Source organism: Lampetra fluviatilis, chromosome 2 (assembly GCF_964198595.1).
Source record: "Lampetra fluviatilis chromosome 2, kcLamFluv1.1, whole genome shotgun sequence".
Taxonomy (NCBI): Eukaryota; Metazoa; Chordata; class Hyperoartia; order Petromyzontiformes; family Petromyzontidae; genus Lampetra; species Lampetra fluviatilis.
Window position 1 is genome coordinate 17128035 of NC_136276.1, and position 26153 is coordinate 17154187.

At 39.7% G+C, this 26153-nt stretch overlaps 1 protein-coding gene across 4 annotated transcripts in view; it reads left to right on the plus strand.

Moving 5' to 3' along the window:
* LOC144943680 (rho GTPase-activating protein 15-like) overlaps nucleotides 1–26153 on the plus strand; it is an 81314-nt gene that overhangs the window by 24585 nt on the left and 30576 nt on the right. For all 4 annotated transcript variants that reach the window (XM_078871404.1, XM_078871414.1, XM_078871433.1 and 1 more), the window contains 2 exons: nucleotides 17068–17310; nucleotides 23284–23424. In XM_078871404.1, coding sequence (XP_078727530.1) covers nucleotides 17068–17310; nucleotides 23284–23424 — 384 coding nt within the window. The remainder of the gene's footprint in view (nucleotides 1–17067; nucleotides 17311–23283; nucleotides 23425–26153) is intronic.

A 26153-nucleotide genomic window follows, 5' to 3' on the forward strand; every position in this document is an offset into this window, starting at 1 on the left:
CCTCTTGTGACAGTATTCGCATAAACTGAATTTGCTGCCATATCTGTGTCTCGTAATTTGCTTGATCCACATATCACGGGGGTGACCACAGGGGCGGTGCCATTCCTTTGAGGGTCGCAGACCACTTCGAACGTCAACCGCCAACTGAAGTGCGCAATTTGTTGGAGTTTGCTCATCAAGACGGGGGCGACACTGTAACTCAGCTCTCAATCGCTAGGTGGCCACTCGCAGATGCAATGGTGACATTTCTGTAGAAGTCAAACCATCGGATACCAAGAAGGTGTCTTTTTGGCATGTTGAAGGACTTCACCCAATCAAAATCAGCTTGAAGCAATGTCCAGGCCTCTCCGCACCATACAACAAAACTGACAATACACAGCACTGGTAGACTCAATTTGGTGCCTAGACTTAAACGTTTCTGCAACCAAATGCTGTCCAGACCATTAATTTATTCCTAAAACCAGGCCGATCTGGCATGACATCAGGTCTACATCGTCCATCAGTGGTTTGTATAGATCCCAGGTAGAGAAATTCCTCCACTGCTTCCAAAGCATTGCTGTTAATTATGCAGGGTGCTTCTGTAGGTCCGGAGCCCAAATTTAAACATTTGTTTTCTGCCATGTTTCAGGCTTCGCAACAAACAAGCCTGCAACGTCAGCGTAGTCTAGGCTGGTGAAGTGGTGCCAGCAAATCCTGACTCCAAGGTCATGGGTGGGTCTCATTTTAGAAGATCCAGTGGGTCACTTGACAGAAGGCCTTCCATTATCCATTATTTTTCCACGGATAAGAGGAGTCGTACCAAACTCTTAATGTTGTCCGTATTTATCCACAATATAATTTTCTTGGAAGTTTTTGTTGTTAACCCGAAGAGAATTTCACTCATCTGTGGTGTTGCTTATTTGCCAATAGTGCAGTGCCCTCCACTTGACCGTTGATAAGGGGACTAGCATTGTACTACATTTTATAAACTGCCGTTTGCTTATGTGACACACGATTATACTGTCAAAATGTAAAGATTTTACCAGTAAATATTCATTCATCACGATGCACACAAGTCCCTACTTGAGAATTAGTGTGCAATGATGACAAATGTGAAAGTACTGATGGGGGAGCAGTATTATATTGTAATACTTGTTTCGAGATGGATTAGTCTGTAATGATTACATGACATTGCAAATGCATCACATTTGGGTTGCCACCTGTCTGGGTTTGACCTGTACGGGCCAGGAATTGGCATCTGTATTCAGCTGGCAGGAGTTTATTTGAACTAAAATCTGGTGGATATATGTTGAACTTCATGTCTTGTGACACCCATTTTATTCTCTAAAAATAAAGATTTTTTTAAAGAAAGGTTTATTTCGAACTGAAATTATTATGCAAAGGAAAAACATGTTAGGGGCCAATTAATTGGAAGGTTACAATATATCTGGAACAGCCTGTAGTATACTGCAGACCTTTGATATACAGAGGCAAAAAAAATGTCTGCGTTTGGTCTGTGGGAAAGATACAACTTTGGCGGTCCCAGGTGGGACTGCAGAGTCTTGCTCGGGTTAGTGGGATGCCTGATTGTTCCAGCCGGTGGCCAGTTTTGACAAAAATAAACATTTAAACATATTTTGCATTGGTCACATTTTATTGCCACTTTCATTCGGTCAGCCTGTCCCCGTGGGCCCTCCTTTCTTGCCTGAAGGCCACATCAAGCTCCATGTAGCCCAGCCACTCCCACGATTATGTGATTTTGATCCCATTAGGGATCGGATTATTTTAAAGCAAAAGACTCACAATTCCAGATGAGGAGTCCCATTTGGAATGTACTAAGGTGACATAAAATAAATGATTATGTAATCAAATCAAATTAAATATAATTTGCAGCAATTTGCAAGCCTTTGCCAATGCACTGCTGGATGAAAGCCTCCCTAGACCATGTTGGTAATGGAGATTGCTTGATTACCCTTCACCATAATGGTCAGAGCAGGTTGGCATGAAGGGGATGGGCCCAGCATTGATTTTACCATCACTCGCCATTGATGTTAGGCTTGGCCCAGAATGTAATTCGCCCAGCCGGGTACTTAGTATTGTGCTTGAATCACTTACCACTGCTCCACTCAATTATGCCAAATGATAGGATATACAGTTCTGTACTGTATAATCGTGAAAATGTAAATTGTACTTTGGTGAAGCAAACCAAATAAAACCTGTAAAACAGGCAAAGCAGTAGAGCATCAGCTGTTCTGGTTTGGTAACACCTTGCAATGTAGACTCTTGAATGGCAAAAAGTCAAAACACATTTTAAACACTGTAGAGTTTGTCGAATTTTTGTAAGACTATTTGTGTGTTTCATAAACTACAGAACCAAGTACTTGTTTACAGAAATCCATCATCATTTTTGTAATTGCAGGAGTTAGTGGCAATTATTGCAACGTTTTAGCAGAGAGTTGTCTGTTAGTTTCAGTGTTACAATCTACTCGGCCAATTCTACAAGCGGGAAATGGCAATTGTGGCTTATCTGCAAAGGTGGTTTGGCTGTTATTTTGGGCAGATTTTAGATTAAGGACCATTCTTTGTAGGATATTTTCCGGCAAACAGTTATTAAGACTGATTACGTTATGAGATCAAATCATTAAATGCAGTTAGAGTAATTGTTGCAGCCTATATCGAAAAGTTAGTTATGCTGTAAAAAACATTAGAAGCAGTGCAAATTAACATTTATACAGTTAACCTATTTTATCTTGGCTAGACAACTGTTTGCTTTTAATATTTTTAAAGAATGACATTTTCACAAAACAATGTTATCGTTTAAAAAAAATGTACACCATCCCAATACCATACTGTACTGTAACTAATGTTTAAATTTTTGTTGTATTGAAACGATGTGTTGAAAATCCTTAGCATTTTTTTTTACCAAGTTAATAAAAACGTTTAGTACAAATGGATACGACTGCTTATAGGAACAATATTTGGTCATTACTGCATTCAGGATTTATTACCTTTCATATTGTAGGCTGTCCATGCACCACAAGCAATTGTGTTGCAAGCACATATCTGAAAATCTGATAACAATAGCGTTAGAATTGCATCATAATTTCCTGAAAACAGAATACATACACATAATGTATCTTCTGCAATTGAAGTTTGAATGAAAGTTTTGACGTGAATGTTATGAAAGAATGTTGACCTTCCATTTCCTGCAGCAACCGTTATTGCAATGGAAAATCAGAATGGTTTGTGACACTATCACATCTTAGTGTGATCTTTGAGTTAAGCACGTTCAATAATCGTCGCAGAGCCAGGCACATCAGTGCAGTGTGTGGCAATGCAATCGATTTCCCAACACATAAAAGTCCCACTGGCTGCGTTGATAAAACCAGAGCAAGCAAATCTGAATTGACTGCAAGGTGCAAAGGAGTGTGTGGAAGACAGGGGCGGTAGAGTTGCTCTGTGATTTGTATCGTTGATGGAATCGTTGATTGTCTTAGGAATACATACCGCATGGCTATTACAAGGACCCATCTCTGTGTTGCGTGTCTTGGGAAGGGCAGCTCATGTCCTTGGGAGCGCACTTCCCTTGTCACAAAAATTCCAGCATTGCAGTTACCAGCTTTAGAAAATGTCACTTTTAATGGTTAGCTATATTTGGACATTCCATACTCTTGAAAGATTAGTTTATTGACCTTTTTTCTTAATTCTTGTTTTGAACTGTATTTGTTATATATATTGTATGTATCCACAGTTGCACATATCAGACACATTGTTTAACATGTAAATGCATATGATATTTTCTAAAAACAACGTGTAGAATACGATATTGTATACAGCATTGGTCATCGTCACAGTTTAAAATAAATATTTAGGAAATGTGGTTTTTACTCATTGTTGTACCTGAATTTGAACACAACTTTTAACAACATGCAGTATTTTCATTTACAGCAAAACATCTCAAAGCCGGATTTGAGTAAAGCCACAATTTGTGGTTAGCCAGAAGGCTAACATCTGCAGCTAATTAGGCTGCAGATGGTAAGAGATGTAGTGTGCTTATGTGCATTAGCAATTATAGAGCGATATGCACATGATATACTTCTCTGTTATATGTAATTAGCTGCAACCATTCGCTTGGGCCCCACATATTCTGCTAGGTGCTCTGTCATTTTTTTACATGTTTGTATCTAAATAAGCTCAAGCTTCCCGTAATTCTTGTGAATTATGTGTGGTCACCCCCCACTCTCCCCGCTGCCCCTGTAAAAACAGATGCTGCTCTGTGAAGTGTTGCGGCCCTGATGTCGCCTCTTCCTTCCTACTAACATCTTTCTTGACCCTTTGGTTCCGTTTCCATCCTCTTCCCCTCATTTCCCCGTTCTTCATCTTCTACACATTCCCGTTCGATTTGGTTCTTTCCATCCATTACACCCTTGACTCTACTCCCCATGTGCCATGGGTAAAGAGTTGCTAGTTTACAGTATTATACATTTATTTGACAAATTAACAAAAAATGTGCCCATCAGAAAATCTCTTCAGCCTAATCAATCTAGATTTGAAGTTTTCGTGACTGCAGGGATCAATACTCTTTGGTTCTTTCGGTAAAGTCACGTAGGTAGAAAATACATTAAATAAAATCACGACGTTTCGGACACAACACAAGCGTCTGCCATCAGCTGGGACAACCACAGCAAGAAACAATTGCTGAAAAGCTCTAACAGATGTGTGGAAACCCTCCCCGTAGAGGCGGTTCAATCTAGATTTGAAGTTTTCGTGACTGCAGGGATCCATAATCTTTGGTTTTTTCGGTAAAGTCACGTAGGTAGAAAAAAATTTCTTCAGCCTTCCACCTCTGCTTCATGGTCAGAGTAAGTTACCCGGAATAAACGCTACCGAATATGCTCGATTTATTTCTCATCATTAAATAGTACGTATTTATGTGCATGTTAATACGTTTTAAATTTTTTTTAAATGTACCAAGAGTTAATATCTAAAATTATATCCGTATAGACTAGCTCTGATCAAAAACCAAAGTATAAACATTTCTGAATAAAAGAAAACAATAAAAGTTGTAGTTCTGGGTTTCCCTGCTCCTGCATCTCTGCGTTCGCCCTGGGCACTTCTCGTGGTCACTCTTTGTGGTCCGTAGAAGCGTTTCCAATTCGCTGCGGTGTGCCAAGGATTATGGGAGAAGTCACGAACGGCAAATAATCTGTAAATCACTGTATTGGATTATTGCATTCCAAATGATTGGATTTCTGATATCGTGACGGAGTGTTATTTAATTATTTTGGAAAATGAAGGTTGTCAGACATCCCCCATAACCAGAATGGCTCCCACCCCCCCCAAGTTAGTGTCTTTGAGAGGTTTTACTATAATATTTTATATGTAGAAAGTGCTGCATTAAAACATAGTTTCACAAAATATACGACCAGGGAATTTCTATTTGCAACATAATTCACTTGCGATAAATTGTATATAATTAGCATGAAAGAAGCATTTCCCTTGTAATTTTATATTGACATCTGCGCATAAGTAGCTAGCAGTTTACCTGTGGCAGAAATTTCCTGTACAGTGGTTATCAAAGAGTTACATTTATTTAAAACTTACTAAAATGTATGTATTTCTTTTCAACTTGTACTTATTTCATTCTTACATTTTTATTGTAACACATGATAAATAAAGCACTGCAATAAAAAAAACTGAGAAAATTCTAAAATATTTTTTTTGGGTTAGATCGTGTAAATATAAATGTGTCGTTAAACCCGCCACCACCCAACACAGCCAATTAGTAAGGTTTGTCACGTAAACAAAACATGCCAATTCCTTACTAGTACAGCACACCGTAATGTTGGAGAGTAAACCCACACAACATTTACAATTCGAATACGACGTTTCGTGCATAATTACAACTAGCCTCAAGACGACAGCCGGATTTGTGGAGAAATCCTCCAGTTTCGTTCTTAAATAGAGGGATAAAGGGATTAACGACACATTTATATTTATGCTTTCTAACCTAAAAAACCTCTCTCGGATGATATTGCTAGCAAAAGCTGACGTGTTAAACTGAGAAATGTCTCAATGTTCATGCTGCAGTAATTCATCTAGTCATGATTTATATTCTTGGTTCTTTCGGTAAAGTCACATGGATAAGAATTTTTTTTTAATAATTAAAAAAAAAATTTGAAACTAATAAAAGCAACAACACCCACAATAAAAAAAATGGTAAAATTAAATGAAAATAAAAAATAAATAGAAAATAATAAAAGCAAGAAACCCACGATGTTTCGATTACAACACAAGCGATCTTCATCAATTGAATTGTTATTATTTCTGGTCGATAATAGAACGTCCACTATATTGTATCACCTAACATACCATACGGGTCTTCCTGTTTCTTCTAGTCAGTGAACGGTTAGTGACTGCTAAGACTGATGCTCATGATAACTTTAAAACCAACGAAAAACATTTTTTTTTACAAACACTTAATCATGTTATCTAGAACTTGATTAAAGGTTATTGGAGGTGCAAGCTCAGGGCATGAGTGATATATCTCACAGCTAATGTATTCAATACTCGTGTACATGAACCTGGAATGTGTATAATGGTAGTTGTGATAGTATTATTCATCCACAAAACATTGTTTTGTAGCAGTTTGCATTCTATTTGGGATCATAAACAGGTAATTTTCACTCAGAACATGTTTAACAAAGCAACATATAATTTGCAGTTAGTTATGAAGCAATTGTGATTGAAACTGCTGCAACACACTGGCTCCATTTGTTTGGCAATGTGTATTGTTATATAGTACTAAACCTTCCGAAATTAGTTTTTTTCTTCCACGACAATATCCACGTGACATTATTAAGAGATTTTGGTGTTGGGGTCAAACCCATGGATCCTGGACCTAGAAACAAGCGATTCGCTGATTTAAAAAAAATACAAATTGGGAATGAAATAAAAAAATATATAAAAGATAATAATCTAGTAATGATGTTTGCTTTTGTGATATATTTAAAGGAAGTTACAGTGTAATGTCGACACAGTACATGTTGAAGTTTATAGCGCCATAAGCTACTCCTGTGTTTGGTGACCTTTAACCATAGTCAAGATTGGTTTTGTCCTCCGTGATAAAACCTGCTAGAACTTCTGTCTGAAGATAGCCATGTTGATTGTCATTTGTGCAGTAAACACCTACGGGCGATCTGTGCATGGATAATGATGATGATGTTCACATGCAGTTTCTCAGCAATACTATTCCATGTGAACACCAAGGGATTATATACAGGATATTGTCAATTGGATAGTACTACGACAGTAATTTTAATTGATAACACATGAATGTACAGCCCTTTATCCACCCATTGCTGTATCAAAGCCTCTTCATGGTGTTTTGTTAATGGCAGTTGTTTGACCATACTTCACCAGGTTAGTCAGTGTGGATTGGAAGAAAAGTGGTCCAGGATCAATCTCAGATGTCATAAGTGACTGATCTAAGCTGTGCCCAGGAATATAACTTTGGTTGCTGTGTGTTTTTTTAGCACAATATGCTAATCACTACACCTCTGCTCCACCCCTTTAAATTACAGTCCTTTATTACATATAAAGTAGCTTTCTGATGTCACGGACGAGTAGTTGTTACCCCTTGAGTCCCATGGTATTTTTACACAGATTGCTTTAGGCTGCGAATGAAAATGCTCTGGCAGAGTTCAATATAGCGCATCTTGTTGTGGCCCCGGTGGAATGCTATAAAAGTGGCGGCCTTTACAGACGATCGCTGACAAAGTGGGATTGTGTTAGTGGAACGGAAAGGTCGACCCACAGCTGTATCATAACAAAGGGGGGCCGTTAAAAGAAGCCTGACCCTTGCTACGAGGACTCTGTTGCAAATCACCAGCGCTGTGGGAGGTCATGAACCTTGCTGTGTTCTCTGCTGTGCCAATACACGTCCGTTCGTGTTCCAGTGACGACCTAGTTGATGATAATGCGCATGGACATACTTTCATTGCCAATTGCCTTGGCAAACTTTAAGTCCTCAAGCATTCTACTGATGTATTGAAGATTTCAGTTTATTAACCCTGTCATAAGGTTCCTGAAAGGCTGCTGACGAATAGCTGGCCACTCCTACGGCAGTTTCATATGAAGACTGTCCTCCCAAGTTTGTGGTATATTGCTGGTGATGGCGAGGGAAAATTAAAGTTCGTTTTCATAGTTCATCTTCTTGCTTGGGGAATGTTGTTATTTGATGATTGTAAATACCTCTGGAAATTCATGAACCCGGTGGAATTTGTGTGTAGCTAAGGGTGAACAAATCCATCAAATTATTAATAGGAATTTTTTCAGAGGTTGCTGTATTTTGCAAACACAAAAAAATGTGAATCCTTTTCTCGTTTGGTTGGCTTGGTGGGCGACTGTGGCTTAGATTTGCAGGTTGACCTGTGATCTTTTCACGGGGCAGATGATTAACACACTCAAAACAGGTTATTGCATTCTCAATGCGGTAATTCATTTGTACTATTTCCGGGTACTTTCCGCTAGTACTATATAAAGTCGCGTATTTGTGCCATCAAACACCTACACTGCAGTGTAGGCCTGTATCTGGTCAGCACTGACGTCGTGCAGTAGTTAGCACATCGTGTTGTGGACCCGTCTACCTAAGTTTGATTCTTGGCCATGGCTAACGTAAGTGATGAGTGATATGTGAACCGGCTCTGGAAACCTCCAGTAACCGAAACAACTACCATGAACAAAACGGTGCAGGGAGGTCTTCATCTTACAGTGGATTGGCAAAGGTCTTTCGATGACGTGACTGCCTATATTGTACTCTCATAGCCATTAACAGTTACGTTGCACTCACAGAAAGACACCGAGAACATGATCATGGCAGATTAATATCAAGCGTATTATTTACGCACAATATTTTTGAAGCTCATTTTGTGGCGTACAAAGGAAGTATCTTGTAAAATCACCTTCCCAAAACAAGTATGCTTAGAATGCAGGCGTACAGGTTTACAGCCGGTAACGTTGAAGCCTATTTTGGCATCACCCGAACTTGTATACACCAGTACTTGCCGACCAACATGCTTGCGTTTAAAGGCTTCATTTGTGTATCATCGTTGTAAGCAGCTGGATGAAGGCATCCTACATCGTCGCAAATCCCTCACAATCTTGTAAACTGAGGCCAGGATTCATCTCGCTTACGTATATGAACTGGTCTCATTGATCCACCTCTGTGTTGCCATCTTCTCTGGCCTGCTCTCTTCTTTGCCTGCCTTTTCGTCACCTGTCCCGTCCATCGGCCATCATCCTTTCCAGTGATATGTCATCTTCCCAAGTGTACTTACTTCATTTGTTATCTGTATCAACGTGTTCCTCTTTCTGGCGATCAGTGTTAATTCCCGGCGTGCACATCTCCACACCTTTTTGAATGCATCTGTGCACACTTTGCATTTAAAAATTGGCATTTAATGAAATATGAATAGACTAATTTACTGACTGAATATGAAATGTGGTTGCGTCCTAGAATGCTAATATTAGTCGGTATTAAAAATATTCGTTATATCAGCATCAATTATCTTATTAAGTTAAACAAACCAGCAAGACGTATGAATGTTTAGCCTAGCACACAGTGCATGTTGTGGTCAATGATGTAGTTATTTTTACAATTATTTTGGCAATACATGTTATGGTGATAAGGAGGTTTAATTTAAAATATGGAATACTTGTAAGTACTTGTAAGTACAATTCCATATTAAGCATTTAAGACATTGTACATGGAAAGGTTCCATGGAGAATTGGCTAACTTTATTATAGTATAGTTATTCATACATTTATTGGCAATAATATCGAACATTTTAATTCTTAGATCTTAATGCTTCAGCTTGGGATTTAACCTAGAGTATTTACTTGTGTTTGTCAGAAAGGGATGGACAGAATTGTGAATGTTGACTTTTTACGAGGTGTTAAGATGCAGAGGCTAAAAACGTATATTGACTGATGTGCTGTCACAAGTACTATCAAGCCAGCAAACGAACGTCACGTTTGTCTGGGCTTTTTTTTTTGCTGCAGTGTAGAGCAAAATTGAATGTACCGGTGTGCATGTGGGTTGCGGCTGATGAATGGTGTTATATCCAATGGATAGACGTGGTGTTTCCATTTTTGTGGCATTAATTGCAACTCAAATAGTCCCACAAGTCCTGCGATGGATAACCAACATGACTATCCATGGGCCACTCCGATTGGAGACTCAATCAATGTGGCCCATTTTCGTTTGGCTAATCAGAATGCAATGAAACGTCTCCTATTTGCCTTCCTGTTAACCGCTCTTCCTATTATGAACATCCCTGGAATTAATCTGCTAAACTTTTCACGACTGACGTGTCTTTTAATTCCAATTTACCATGCAAAATCATGGGGAAGAGTAACCTGCCAGTTATGGAAAACGTATCCGTGGATTCGACCTCACCAAATTGAGTCAGATGTGACCTCCTGGAAATGCATCATTCATCTGAGTGTCTGCTCAAGAATGGATAAGAGGAGTCACCCAGAGGTGTTGTAAATGTCAATCCTAATATGTACAAATACCCACACTTATTTGGCTAAGAGGCATACATGCTTTGATAAATAAGGAATTACTTTGAGTGTCTCCCAGATCAGTGTATTTCCCCTACATTCATGTTCAGCTCCCATGTTATTTAAAAATAAAACCTTAAAGGTATTTTTCCTGTGTCAAAGTCAAGTAATTTCTGTGTATTTTGTATCATTGCATTATCAGTATTGAACGTGCATAACTTAAGCATACACTTAAAAGTATGTATGTTGAACTTCTTTCGCACCATACATAGTGAACCATGCTAATCGGAGTTGCGAAAAATGTGGAATGCTTGAAAATGTCTTACAACAGATTGACACACAGGGTAAGGTCATCAAGTGCGATCGTTCAGGTGCCCGTTTTAAATAGATTAGCGAAATATATTAAAAAAATCACGTGACTATAAACAGTATAACATTCAACAACATAAGGTTCTGTAAATATGGAGCAGTTATGCGCTGGACATAAAGGTTAATGAGCATGAATGAATTAGCTTGCAGAAGAGTTTTGCTTCTCTTCTTCTCGTGATAAAAAATAAATGTGTCAAACTAAAGCAAAACGATTCACCCAAGTGACAGTAATGGTTGAATAAGTGTTGCTGTGCCACATATTGAAATGCGTGTACCACACACATTAGTTACGAGATTTTATCACGTCATTTTAATTCTGTTGTAAAATATGTACTGTAGCCAAAAATGTTACTCCAACCTAATTTGGAGCCGCACCTGACAGCCCAAGCATTTGTTAGTCAATGTGTTGTTGTTGAAGGTCCCTTGCTTGTTTATTAGCCGGCCAACTGACTAAGCTGAATCATTTGTGTAACAAATCAAATAAACTCAAACTCGAATTTTTTGTAAAAAAAAAATTAAGTAATCATCTTTTGTGCCATTTATTGACCACCTCAGACTGCCGTATAATGCTGTGCATTTAGTTTGCATATATGTACTACTTTGTATGCTGATATTCGTTAAAATTCCATTGAATCGTAATCTCTGCATGAACACAACTTTAACTTGCATGTGGGCATCCAGATCTTCTTTTCACGAGGCATTTTAAAAAGGAATTGTCATAGTCAATCTATCAGGAGTATCAGCCACATTTGAATATACTTAAATTTGTTAAAATGTATAACCCTCTTGAGAGGCAACTATATTGTCCCATTTACAAGGGAGGTCTGGAAAACTGCGCGTATCTATTGTAGAATCAGTTATTTATTGAATAATGTATCTGCAGGTTCATTCGTATTCGAACCATGATGTTTTACTGTCAGCAGTGACACCGTCAAATAATTGTGAAATAAATAATGCCAAAATATCCTTAACATGCACTTTTCAGACAATCTACTGCAATATTTTCCAGTATAAGCTATAATCTATTTTTATTTTATGAGACAAGGCCCACTGAGCTATATAGCCACTTTTTCAGAGGCGACCTGGTTAGAAAAAGGCTTAGAATGTGGAAATTTATTGCAGCAAAATACTCAAAGCACATGCTTCTAAATGTGTAGTGAAAAACCGGAGTACGCGGAGAAAAATCCACGTGGCCACGGGGAGATAATGCAAACTCTAAATATGCAGGTGTCAGTGTTGGGATTGGACCCACAAACTCCTGCATAATCCGGGACTTGAACCATCCACTCTGTGTGCATTCTACTCATTGTAGAGAGTGCTCACAATTAGCCGATGCAACCACCTGAATAATGATGATAATACAGACAACAATAATAGAGCGCAGATGGTTAAGATTACGCTCGTAACATTATATGCCCTTCTTGGTAAAATCTGAGGGGGAGGAGTCTTTCCTGACGACGTGACATGAATTGCTGTGACGTGCATTACTGCCGACGCTAAATGCTGGCTCACCTGTCGGTTCCGTAACTTGTTCCTGCCAGAACGCCCGGGCGACACTGCACAACTACTTTTGGCTGTGAGCAGTTTCTTTATGTAAAAGTTATTATTCTCTTTCAGGAGAAATATCGCTTTTAAATTATTCGTATCGGTTTAAGAGACCCGGGAACTTTGGTGGTGACAAGATGTTTGTTCATGGAAATCGATGTAACAATGATGAGTATGATGTAGGCTGCTGTCTTAAGTCTTGTACGTGGATTTTGTTTGTATCTGGCAGTCATGCCACGAGCTAAGGTTTAAATGCGTAACTACTTTTTACACAGCTATGCTTCCTGTATGGGACCGTGTGTGTTGAAGTAGTGCCGTAGATATTCAATTAAGGCTGCTTTACAATACTCGTATTGATGTTTTAATGTACGTTACAGGATTTAAAGATGTTATCATACCTGATTAAAAAAAAGTTTATCAATGAGAGCAATAACAATTCTTAAAGGAAATGTTACTGTCTGAAAACACTGCCATATCTAAATTAATTGATGATGGTGTATAGGTTGCACCATAAGTATGTATCTAAGCTTTTAAATGGATAAACAAAATAATTGACAAACACCGCAGTGATAATACTCAATCCTTGATGAACTATGTAAAATAAGGCTGTTTTGGAGTGGAATTTGAGAAATGTGGCTGCATTATAAGGCAGGTGTCTCCCCATCCTGAGTATCCTCCTGCCTTTGCTTGTTTTGAAGATTCCAGTGCTGTGTTATGGTAACAGAATCTGTTCACATTGTGACCTTCACAAGGAACAGGAACTCTAATTGCTCCAATTGCATGAACCGTGGGAATATTTATTTTATTAAACCTACTAAACTAGCAAACATTTTTTTTTACCAGGTCAGGCCCACTGGGCTATGTTAGCCTTTTTTCAGAAGTGGCCTGGCCACAAATGATAGCTCAGCGAAGTGGCTTATCACGTGGAAATGTCTCGCAGCCGAATACTTTAAACAGATGCTTCTAAATATCGAGGGAAAAACCGGACGACGCGGAGAAAATCCACGCAACCATGGGGAGAGAGATTCGCAAACTCTAAATATACAGGCGTCGGGGTCGGGATCGGGATCGAACACACGACCTCCTGTATACCTAGCGACATAGTTAACATCTCGCCACCATGACGGCCCAATCAGAGGAGTGTTATCCAATGTAAAGTGTATTTGGACTTTGTGGACAGTCTGTACAGTTGGTGCGAGGGTGTAGTATACATTAGCTCCTTACGTCAGTTTAGCATTAATTTACAATTTATTTTTAATGAACAAGGGACATCCAGGAATGCAGCCATGTTAATGAATGCAGTCGTGTCATTTATGCCAAACCGAGTTTTTTCTATAGTGTGTATTCTGGATATCATTTATACATACAATAATGTTAACTTTTTGCATTATATTATGCAGTTCATTAGTGCATCGCAGGTAACACAATTGGTATTTTTTATTTTTTTAAACGGTACCATGTTTTATGAAAACTCCAAATATACAGGCTTCAGGATTGAACCCATGACTTCTTGTATACCATTCGAGGTAGTTAACATTTCGCCACCGTGGCACCCCCATAAACAGAAGAAAAAAACAGAAGGTCTTGAGCTTGAACGGAAAGGGGCAGAGAGTTAACGGCATGGATGGCAGATGGAAGGAACGTGCCGGGTGCGCGAGGGCAGCAGAGGAGAATGATTGACCTCGCGCTGAGCAAAGGTAGACTTTCAGCAGAGGGTCCGTCAATCAAGGGGTAATGTGAGATGAGAGAGAAGAATGTAGGTGGGCCAGAAGTCCATAGGTGATCTTAAAGAAGATTGCGATTTTGAAATTGAACCGCGATTGTATTGGAAGCCAGTGGGAAGAAACATTTTTGGTGGTAATGAGGTCTCATTAATTTGGGTGAAGATGAAACTGACAAGGGCATTTTGGATAATCCTTTTAATGTATAGACCACATGAATATAATCAGCAGTTGACGATCACAGTGATAGTGAGGGATACACAAACCTCCTTTCTATGCAATGTTTTAAAAGTAAGGCCAAATGTCAAATTTGTATTTATGCGTTTCGCATTAAGAATATAAGCGGATTTTATGTACGTATTAAAATGTTTTTTTTTTAATGGCAAGAATGTGAAAATATTGTTTTATTCTGGTGACAAATGGGGTGTTTTACGTTACCTGTTGTCTTTTGATCACACAAACCATGACAATTCAACACTGCTTTAAAAACTATACAGACAGAAGTAATATGCTATTTGTTTGGATTATTTTTCTATCAAAAGATGTTTATAGTCCGCATATATATATCAATGCTTGCCAGTAATAACATGGAAAATTTGAATCCTCTCTTAGGGGTCTAACGTTGCTCATGTCTGATTTAGAATGTGCAGAGTATGTTGTATACAATAAATGCAGAAAGTGTGGATTGAAACACAGTATACAGTGGCTGTGTGCAGTAAATAAAAAGTGTCTGGGCAATCGATATTTTTTTTGTCATCACCATCAGCCATGGATGAAGGCCTCCCTACACATTTGCCAAATCACATTATCCTGCGATGCTAGAAACCACGTCGCCCCTGTATAGGAACTGAACTCATCATGCCATCTCTGCAGTGGTCATCCTCTTGAGGTGCATTCCGTCAGGATTTTTTTTTTCCGTTGGCTGCCATTCTTATACAAGTCTCATCCATTGGCCATCAGTGCTTCTAGCGATGTTTCCTGCCCAATTCCGCTTTACTCAGCAGTCAATGTGATGTCTGATATTTGTTTCTTAATCCACGTGTTCCTCTTTCTATCTCTCAATGTAATTCCGAGCATCCATCTCCCCATTCATTGTTGCGTGCTTTTGAGTGTTTTTTTTGCTCCATATGTTTTTTTTTTCTTGCACGTATAGTGGCAGGCCATATACACTGGTTGATGGTCATGTATTTAAAACAATTTGCGCAATTAAATATCACTACCTGCCTGGGAAGCATTCTGCTTTAAAAAATGTGCACCTTTCACATAAGACCACAGGTGATTGTTGAAGCCAGAGTCAAGAGGGGTGGTTGATGTACTAAATAAAAAGCTGAAAGCAAATGAGGGGATAAAGACAGAGGTTGGATTGCTACCTCCATTGCGGAAAGCACAATCTGCTCACCTAAACCAATTAATATTGAGCCATAAGACAACATTTGTTGTGAAATATAACAATAATAATGCTTAAATAAATCAAATAATGGTTGAAAAGCGGGGATGCAGTCTATATTAACAAATGGTGAAGTGCAAGAGATGTGCTTCACATTGCACAGCAAAACAGAAATTCACAGCCTGATTGGATAGCGTAATGTTTATTGCACTTATCTTGAGGTTTGTAACGATAATGTCCATTCATCTGTTTTAATATACATTATTTAGCCAATGATGCATACCTCTAATGGCTACAGGGGTCATGTCATGATCCCTCCAGTTACTTGAGTCCTTCACAGTCATCACAATATATATTTTAAAAAATAATTGGTTCATGATTTGAATCACGGCTATGAGGGAGTGAATCGCTACACCCCTACTTGACATCCAACACTTTGCACGTGGTGGATGACTCAACTCGTGCAGCTGCCCAGTAATGCTGGGAGAATGACCAAAGTGAACTATTTGCACAAAAGGAGCCACTGAAGGCTGAACAGCATAATTAAATTAAATGTTCTTTATTGATGTATTGAGTGCTGGGTCAGAGCCATGATCTCTTTCTAATAATAATGATTTACAGCTCTTTGTCAATCCATTGCTGGATAAGGGCCTCCACAAGCTGTTAATCATCAGAGTTGTTTTACCTTACTTCACTAGGTTGGTCAGTGTGGGTTGGTGAACAGGGGGCCCAGGGCCGTTTCAAACATCATTCGTTGCTGATGTTAGCCGTGGCTTGGAATTGAACGTAGGTCTCTGAGTTCATCGCGCAATGTGCTAACCATTGCACCATTGTTCCTCTAATATTAATGCAATTACTTACTCGAGAAAGCCTCACTAACTCTCAAAATAAATGTTTCAGCAAGTATGGCCAATGCTCTAAATGACTGTTAGGCATCTAGGCGGAAACTAAAATCTACTACGCATATGAAGGCATAACACTCACAGCTCTGTACAGATAGGTTGAACATTTATTTGCTGTACTGGAAACACACAGCTCAAGCCTCTACAACAGCTAGGATTTCAAGCCAATCCCTCATCCAAGTACGAAGTAGACTAAACACAGCTTAGTTTATGAGATGTGAGAAAGATCTGGGTAAATTCAGGATGATTTGAGTTATTCTCGGGCCAAGAGAGACTTTTGAATATCTAGTACGTGAGTGACGTGAGTGTTATTTGTGCCTTATACCTGGCATTCTGTTATCACATGAAATAAGAGTAATTCTATATAATTGGACACTCACCTGAAATAAAATATATTAAACACAATTCACGGTGAAACATTCATTTAAATAATCCTTACCATTGTCATTTTATGAAGTACCTAATCACACCAATGTATATCACAGCACCCATAGCACACACATTACACACTTTACATCGTGATTCACAATGAGTCTCCTCTTCCAGTAGGCCATGTTGCTCTAACTCTGTGCCATGTACTTCCCTCCTGTACCTGCAGTCCCCATCCCCGCTTCCCATTTCCCCGCTGGCCATGACAGCACGCTCCTCCTCGCCCGTCTACACCAACCTGGAGGAGCTGAAGCAGGTCCAGGGCACCGATTTCCCACCCACGCCAACGGGGGAACCCATCGTCACCTCCGAGGATTCATGGGAGACTCATCTGGACGAGAGCTCCAATCGCTTCTTCTACCGGAACTTGCTCTCCGGCGAGATGAGCTGGAAACCCCCTCGACGAGCCAGGGTGAGATATGGAAACCCACGCACACAAAGCTGAAGGAGGATATCCCATCGTTTATAGCATTTGTTGGCTGTAGCGTACTAATACGTGTCCAGCCTATGGCGCATTTGTATTGCTGTAGAGACACTGGTGGCCGTATTCTGCAAATGCAGAATATCTGCAAATGCAGAATAAGGGTGACCATTGCAGACAAGTGTTTGCCTATTGCTCTTTTGAGTATTAAGAACTCTGACTGTGACTTGGACATAATTCCACATGGTACACGCAGATATCTCACTGTTTAGCCTCGCAGACTGTCACAGCAAATGCTGTTAGAAAGTGTGTGCATGCACACACACATCCCTCCAAATTATCTACATATAAATAATAATATTGCCATGGTATTTTATACAGATGGCAGAACTTTCATAAAATCTGCAAGTTTGATGGGTTTTTTTGCAAAAAATAAAGATGTAGAATTAGACCATTTGTAGTGGAATTACCCGATAATTACCCGCTAAGTGACAGTAATTTACAGTTGATTATTTTAACGTTTACAAAATGTTTTTTTTTAATGGAAAAAAAGCCGGAACGCAGATGAAATGTCGTTCTATTGCTGAGGGGAGGGAGGTGTTTAGCGGTGGTGTTGAGAGAAGAGTGCGTGGCTTCACAGTGAGAACTTTTGAGACCACCTGGGGTCACAGGAGTATTTGAGCTTGGCTTTATAGTCTGCTTAAAATATTCATCCCTGCAAATGCCGATTATAATTACGAGTACTGTACAAGCATGTGATTGCTGTTAAAATATTCTTGTTTAATGCGTGGCAATTGAACTTTTGACAAATTTAATTGTAACCGTTTGATATAATTCATTAATTCGTTGAACAATGAGACTTCTATTTTTTTTATTTTAAGCTTTCGTGACTGCAGGGATTCATATTCTTGGTTCTTTTAGTAAAGTCACGTAGAAGGGAAACAATAAAATAATACAAATATCAAACAATAAAATTATCACGACGTTTAGATTGCAACACAAGCAATCATCATCAGGTGTGAAAACCACAAATTTTCTAGCTGTGCTTTTCACACCTGATGATTGCTTGTGTTGCAATCGAAACGTCGTGATAATTTGATTGTTTTATATTTTTATGATTTTATTGTTTCCCTTCTACGTGACTTTACCGAAAGAACCAAGAATAAAAATGAGACTTCTGTTGACTTCAAACAGCAGTGAAATTGCGTTACTGCCAAACAAACCCTGAAGATGATCATTCGAAGATGTTTTGTGTTTGGATTTCATCTCTGCTTATTTCCTCAAGGCACTAATTATGTGCCATTTGTGTTGCTGCACTCCATTTTGTTTTGGCCACATTTCAGCAGTGAACAGTATAATGAGCATGTTGGCAAAGATGTGCTCTTAACATGTAATTATATCATTGTGTTTTAATCACTTGTGCTGCATACTGTTACGATGCCGAGTATACATAAATATACGTTGATCAGCATTGCGTATAATGCACATGCAAAGCTAGTTTTGAGAATAATGTGGCGCTAATAACTATGGCTGCAGCATACATCAGTTAATTGATTAATACCAATGTTAAGGCTCGTGATACGTGCACATAATTACAAGTTTCTGTAGGGATTAAGATTTTTCTTATTAAACTGAATGACAATGATCTCACATTCTTATCTTAACAAGATTTTATATAGACGGTAAAGGCGATGAAAATATTGATCCTCGAATCAAATCTCATCCTTGAATTGCAACAATGCATTGACTTGCTGGGCTGCAGCCTAACATATTCCACTGTGCTGAAAAACAAATAAGCCCCCCACTTGGTGGGAAGTCAACAGCGGTTGTCTTCCTGTGCAAAGGGAGTTAGAGAGAGAGGGAGAATGGCCTTCATAATGGAACTGCTATTTTCACTCTTGGCTTTGGGCCATCAACACATGGGCACCACCAACCCCATTGCATGTTTGAGCAGTTAGAAACTTTGACTTTTGAACTGCAATTGAAACATTCATATATGTGCATGTTAAACAACCACCAATGTTTCCTGTTTTGGTTACCGACGATTATGAAAGATTTATTGTTAATACCAAAATTAGGACGTTGTTTTCTCCTAAGGAGCATTGAGGATCACTCGAGGTATGCACTTTCGCAGAGGATTTATTGTGTCATATATGCGCATGCATTCATATTGATTAGATTCTACCAAAGCAAACACGAATATACATGTGTGTGCAAATTGTATGATACAGTAATGAATGAAATTCGACAATGAATGGCATGGTGGCATTCAAAACCCCCAGTACTACGTTGGCTTCTGACAGTTTGACCCAGAGATATGTGTATCTATTAATCTCGGAGACATTTAGCTGTTGCAATCATTTACGTGGTGCCATTCAAAGTCACGTGCGTACATGCTTTTACTCATTTATCATCTGCAATGGCAAGGGTGCCCTATTCACAATCAGAAGGTTGCATAGTTACAATGCTAATCTAATGTCGACTCACTCAATGTCCCTCAGAGGTCGCTACGTGTGCGCTCCGAAGGAACAATAGACATGATAGTGCCGTGCTAACATTTTACATCAATTGCATTGTGTGCTGCTCTTTAGGCAACTGTTGTTGAATACATAGTATTACCTAATAAAATAATTACGTGTTCATTTTATAGGCACTAGGGATGACCATTGGATTCAAAGAACATCGGGTTTCTAAGGACAATTTGACAATGCTTTTTTAAATGTTTAAAATCATTTATAATGTGCACTAATTTCTATACGTATGCATACTAAGAATGGAGACATCACGCTGATTACTTTTGCCTGGAAGAGCACGGAAGTGGCATCGTTTTTTGGGTTCAATCCAAAGCTAACAAAAAATTTGGATCATCCGAAATTTAATTTTTACGCTAAATATTCAGAATAATCATAAAATCCACAACACATCCCTCTTATGCGCTAAGTAAATACGGATTTTGTGTAATGTGTTGAAACGAACCTGGATCTTGTGTTTGTTTAAGATTTTGGAAATCTCTTTGGTAACCCCCTGCTATGTATGTTAAAGTGGTGGTTTTGGTTGGGTCCTCAGAAGGTTGTCCTCGTCGAGGCCGCTCTCCTATCTTACAGTTACATGCTAATTTTTCACATTAACATCACTAGCCCCGGCCACTTCTTTATGACCCTTGGGCTACACCCATTTCAAACCTTTTAAAAACAGTCTGCCTCAGCAGCAGACCATACTTTCCCACCTGATGACGGACGCTTGTGTTGCGCCCGAAATGTCGTGATTTATTGTATTTTATACCTACGTGACTTTACCGAAAGAACCAAATAGTATGGATTCCTGCAGGCGGGAAAGCTTCAAATCAACACAATTGGTATTTTTTTTACATTGAAAACCGTAACGTGTTTTATTGTTATCATTATTATTACAGTGTTTAGAACTGTCACTGAAATCCTCGGTTTTTCTTCTCAACTCAACGGTTGAGGGTCATTATTTTTGTCCACATGACCGCGTGCTGCACGTTCCATTGTGGCACATCAATTCAATTGGCCGACCAGCCGCTCTGCGTCTGCTCCAAAGCCTTGGCTGGTAACAATGGCAGGAACTCAGGCAGAGGAAACGCAAGGAGAAGGGGTGCATTTTTTAGGCCTCCCTCTCCCCAGCTTTCCTTGCTCCCCCCCCATCCCTCCCTGATGCCCCCCCCCACCCACCTCCGGCTTTTTTGTTTTTTAAATGACGTGAAAGTGCGCATTGCGCCCGCGTCTGTCGGCCCATCTGGGGCATCTATGAAAACTCAAATGCGCCGATGAGGCACCTCCTCCTCCGTGGCGGTTGGGGGGCATTGTTAACGTGTGGGAAAATAGCGGGAAGCAGACGTGGTGATTTGTTGGAGGATGTATACTCTCTGGAGAAATCCTAAGAGCTTTACGGGTGAGAGCGGTTACATTTACGGGCTGAAAACGATTGCGTTAAAGGTAGTGGGCTCCCTACAGAATAAAACTGATTTTGCGGAGTATGCCTTTTTGCTGCTGTGTCTAGTGAATGAATGGGGTTTTGTTCAGAGGTTCGGTGCAATTTCAGCTCAAGTCAGGGTAATCGGACCATTTATTCACTACACTTGAGAACCCGTTTTCATCACGGGCACCTGCACCCAGAGTTGAACTTAGCCTCTTGGTGGTGCTGGCTCATTGCTCTGATAACAATATTACCCACTTGACACATCTGATCATGATTTCAGGAATATCCTATTCGTTTTTGACAGGACATTTGACGGAAATTTTTTTTCACATGTATAACAATCTGCAATGACAATGCTGGAAGTACTTTGTCAAACTATATTGAGCCATGTAATGCTTTTAGTAGAGTGCGTGTCTTACGATTGACAGGTGGGGTTGTCAACTCAGGTTTTATCTCTTTACAGTTGATGCGATGTGCAGTAGTTGGCTTATGGAGAAACTGGCCCCAATTGTATGGGCAAGAAATGCGTATAAACACTGCCCCGTACTGGTTTGAACGAGGACACTCGCACTCTTGATTTGGTCGAATTAAGCATGCAAATTGAGGCTGGAAATTATTTGCAGATAAACAGTAATAGCAACACAAACGAAATGTAAACCAAGCACAATAACGAGTGCATAAAAATATAGGAGTGGGGTACAGCGGTGGTGCAGTCCGGCCACTTAAGTTTGATTCCTGGTCATGGCTAACATCATTGGTGAGTGATATCTGAACTGAGCCCCCTACACCCACCCGCAGTGACTAGTGTGGTGAAATATGGTCGAACCCCCTGTGACTGACAAAAGCATGCATAGGCCTTCATCCAGCAGTGGCTTGACAGAGGGCTGTAAAAAAATAGGAAAGATTTGGTTCATGTGATTCAAAACCAAGCATATGCAGTATGGTACACACATGTTTAGAAGTGTATATCGAACAAGACGTAAACTGATAGGACCATGTAATTACAATAGATCCAAATTGATTAGCAAAGAGATTTATTGCATGACGAGTGAACTATACACTGTTTAAACTAAACTTTTTTTATTTTACCAGGCAAGGCCCACTGAGCTTTATAGTTTTTTTTCAGAAGCGACCTGGCCAAGAATGATAGCTCAACGAAGTGGCTTATCACGTGGAACTTTATAGCAGCAGCCAAGTACTCTATACGCGTGTTTCTGAATGTGGATGGAAAAACCAGAGGATCCAGAGAAAAATCCACGCGACCACGGGGAGAACATGCAAACCCAAAATATATATATAGGCGTCAGGGTCAGGATCGAATCCATGACCTCCAGTATACCAGACAAATTAGTAAACGTCTGTGCACCCTGGTGTCTGTATGGGGGTAAGGGAGAGGGAGCCTGAGATGGGAGTAGATTACACCTGTTTAACGTGGCATGTAGAAGAGAGGAATTGGAATTAAATACGACTGTGGTTTAGATCTTTGTGGGAAGGAGCTGAATAGAACATTAACATTAATAGATCTGATAACCAGTGGCAAAATTGGATTTTAAATTGCAATCTGTGGCTTTGAGTCATTTGGTGAATATGTAAATGCTGTGTTTTTTTATTCATATAGGCACAATCTTCATTGCAATAGGGAAACTTTAATTTGTGACTCATAATTTCTTCATAATGTGTATTTTTAAGCAGCAAAATGGTTGTATGCAGACCCATTAAAATTAAAAGGCAGACAATAATGTGGATAACATTAGTTTGATCACTAGGTTCGGATGCGTCAAAAGAAGAGATGATGTCTGGTGGTCCAAGCTAACCTTCAGAATGGTAGCCAAAGGAGCACCTGAGAGGATGTCCACCGTAGAGATGGAGCAACGACACAAGCTCTTGTTCAGGCGCTAAATGGATTTCTGAGGAGGCATGCATCCGGCGGTGAATTAATAATGACTCGATGATGGTGGTGGTGATGATGAAATGTACTGCCCTGCGTTGCTTAATGTGTGTTGATTTCTTTCTGCTGTTCTGCAGCCTCCGACGCCCCCGCCAGACTACAGCCCGTCACAGTCGAGCCTCGCAGCGGCGCCCCAGGCCATCCTGCCACCTGGCTGGCAAGAGGAGATGGACGCGAAGGGAGAGATCAGCTTCACCCACCTGGCCAGCCCTGACAAGGTGACTCTCCATTCCTACCAGTCCAAAACATTCAAAGTTATGGAGGCGGTTATAATCATAATTACTTGTGTTAAAGGAGGGTGAAATGTTGGCATGAGAAGACTTATTATTAGCAGTTTGTGCTTGCTTGCATAAAGAAAGGTTTCCAAAACTCAGGAATTCTAGGATATATTTTACGCGTGTGGCCTATTTCTCTCATGCACATTTGGGAACTATTTATATTGTAATCCAAGCCATATGAACAAAACCTCCTCGACCGCAGGCTGCAATACTACTGTCGATTGTTTCCATGGAAGGTGGAAGCCGCCAGTGTGGTCGTGGTGGACTCACTGGCCAGGTGTTTGTTGAGCACATTGCTTGAAGCCCACGAATCGATCCACGCTGTTTTGATGCTGAAGTTTGCTTTACCCAGACATTTTTTTTTGTTGTGGAATGAGGAATTTGTTCAGATCATCGTTGATTGGCAGGTTCCACAAATACGAAGGAGACATCACAGCGATGCACTCTGCTGCTCCTGACGTGGTTATCTGGCTTCACTACCTAAATGTGAAATTGTAATTGTTGCTCTGCATCTACATCAGCCGTACGAAAGAAATACATATTGGCAGGTTTGGTCAGCTTGTGAATGGTTCGGTTGACGGAGTGTTGCAGCATCCCGCCGAATATCTGGTGGTGTGATATTTGACAGAAGTATATATAGACATGTAACGATGCATCGATGTAATCAATTTCTATTTATTTTAATTCTCTGGATACATTCATCAATTATTTGTTATCAATTCTGTTTCGATGACAGGTGGGAGAGTAAATCCGTCCATCCAAATTATGTATCTGAATGAAATGGTTCTCTCTAGATTGAAATGGTTCTCATTGTGTGGCTTAACAGTATTTGTTATTCGTGTGAAGCATGTGTTAGCAGCGCACGTTACTATGGTCACGACTTCTTGTTAGCCACCTATAGCAAAGGTAAACAGATCAATCGGGCAACAATGACTAAATTAAGGTGGCACAACTGTGTGCAGTCCGCATTGAAACTGGAAGTTATGTCCAAGTCCCACTGAAATAAGTAAAAGAATCACGTTTACTATGCACAACCATTCAAATGATCATGATCTGAAACTGGTATGATTGTTTACTTTACTTCCCTGATGCGTCAATACACTGAAGTGTAAATGGTTGAAGTCGTCTCATAAACACAATGATTACGTAATTTATTTTCAAAGAAGTTGGCCTCATTACAAGAAAGATGACATCCAAAAAACAAATGTTTTTTGTATTTTTGACCATATCACCTTCCGTCAGCGGCAACGTGGCAGCCTTGAGGTCTACAAATAAACAGCTGTTGTTGTTGCACCTCGGGAAACCCCCTTCTAATCTGCCCGTGAACAGAGTGCCACTAATCACGGGTTTGAAGTTGCGTGGTTCACGCTGACATCAGCTGGCTTTGTCGTCGCTGGTGCTTGGCATGCACACGGCCGCATGCTGTGTGCCCTGGCTGAGTCACGACTGTGTGCAATGGGTGCTGCAAGTCCCCCGCTTCAAGTGCCTTTACTTGAGCGTGCCGATGATGGTGCTTCTTAAAGTCACATGCCACTGAACTTGTTAATAACGAGTTTGGTACACATTGCCTATTATTATATAAACACACACATGGGCACACAACCCAGGTCTATGTTTATGTAATATTTAAGAATGTTGATTTGAAGCTGATGACGGACGCTTGTGTTGTGCCCGAAACGTCGTGATTTATTTTATTTTATACCTACGTGACTTTACCGAAAGAACCAAAGAGTATGTATAATATATAAGAGTTATTAAATTGTTTGTGTTGCGTCCTCTCTTAATCATCGTTCATTCATAACGTTAAACACATGTAAAATAAGACGTATTATTTACATCAAAGCTCTACATATGGACATTGCGAACAATACAGGTTCATGGCAACTCGTACAGTGATCATCACGAATGTATGGCTCCATTGGATTTATGAGCGTTTTTTCTGACAATTACCCCAGGGGTTTTGTTTGTTTCAAAACAAAAACAATTAGCATCTTCTCTTATATCGATTCACCAATCGACAGCTTTTAATGTTGTTTACATTGCCCATTTATGTGATTAAAAACATGAAAGGAAATCTAAAAGAAAGGTAACAAAAACACCCCTGAAAATATACACAGCCAATTCTGGAACTCGCAATCCAACGCTACGGTAGTTTTGTACAGTATGTGTACTAAATTGGGACTGCCTGGCATGTAAGTTTTTGTGCAGCGTGGGGACACCACAAGTCCAGCATTGCTTTGCAAGCCGTTTGAGTACAGGAGGAGCATGGGATGTCCACATAAGGATACACTTATATGCTGTCAATCATTTTTTTAGTTCACTGCACTAGGTAACCGGTAACCTGAGTTTGATACCCAGTTATGACTAACATGAGTGGTGACAAATATCTGAACCAGTTATGGTCACCCCTATATTCATATGGTGCATAAATATATCACACAGCACCTGCAACCGGTAAAAAAAAACCTTACAAAACAAGCATGCCTGCTGATCGGACTGTGAAACTAAAATATTGTACAGCCTCGGTCTGCTTAAACAAATTATGCTGTAAAATATTGGTATTGGTGTTAAAGATCAAGGCTCATAGACTAAAAATATTCTCTGCATACGTGTAGCGGTGGACTTTTTTCATCTGATTGTTTGCAACTAATTATAGAAGATATTTTCCT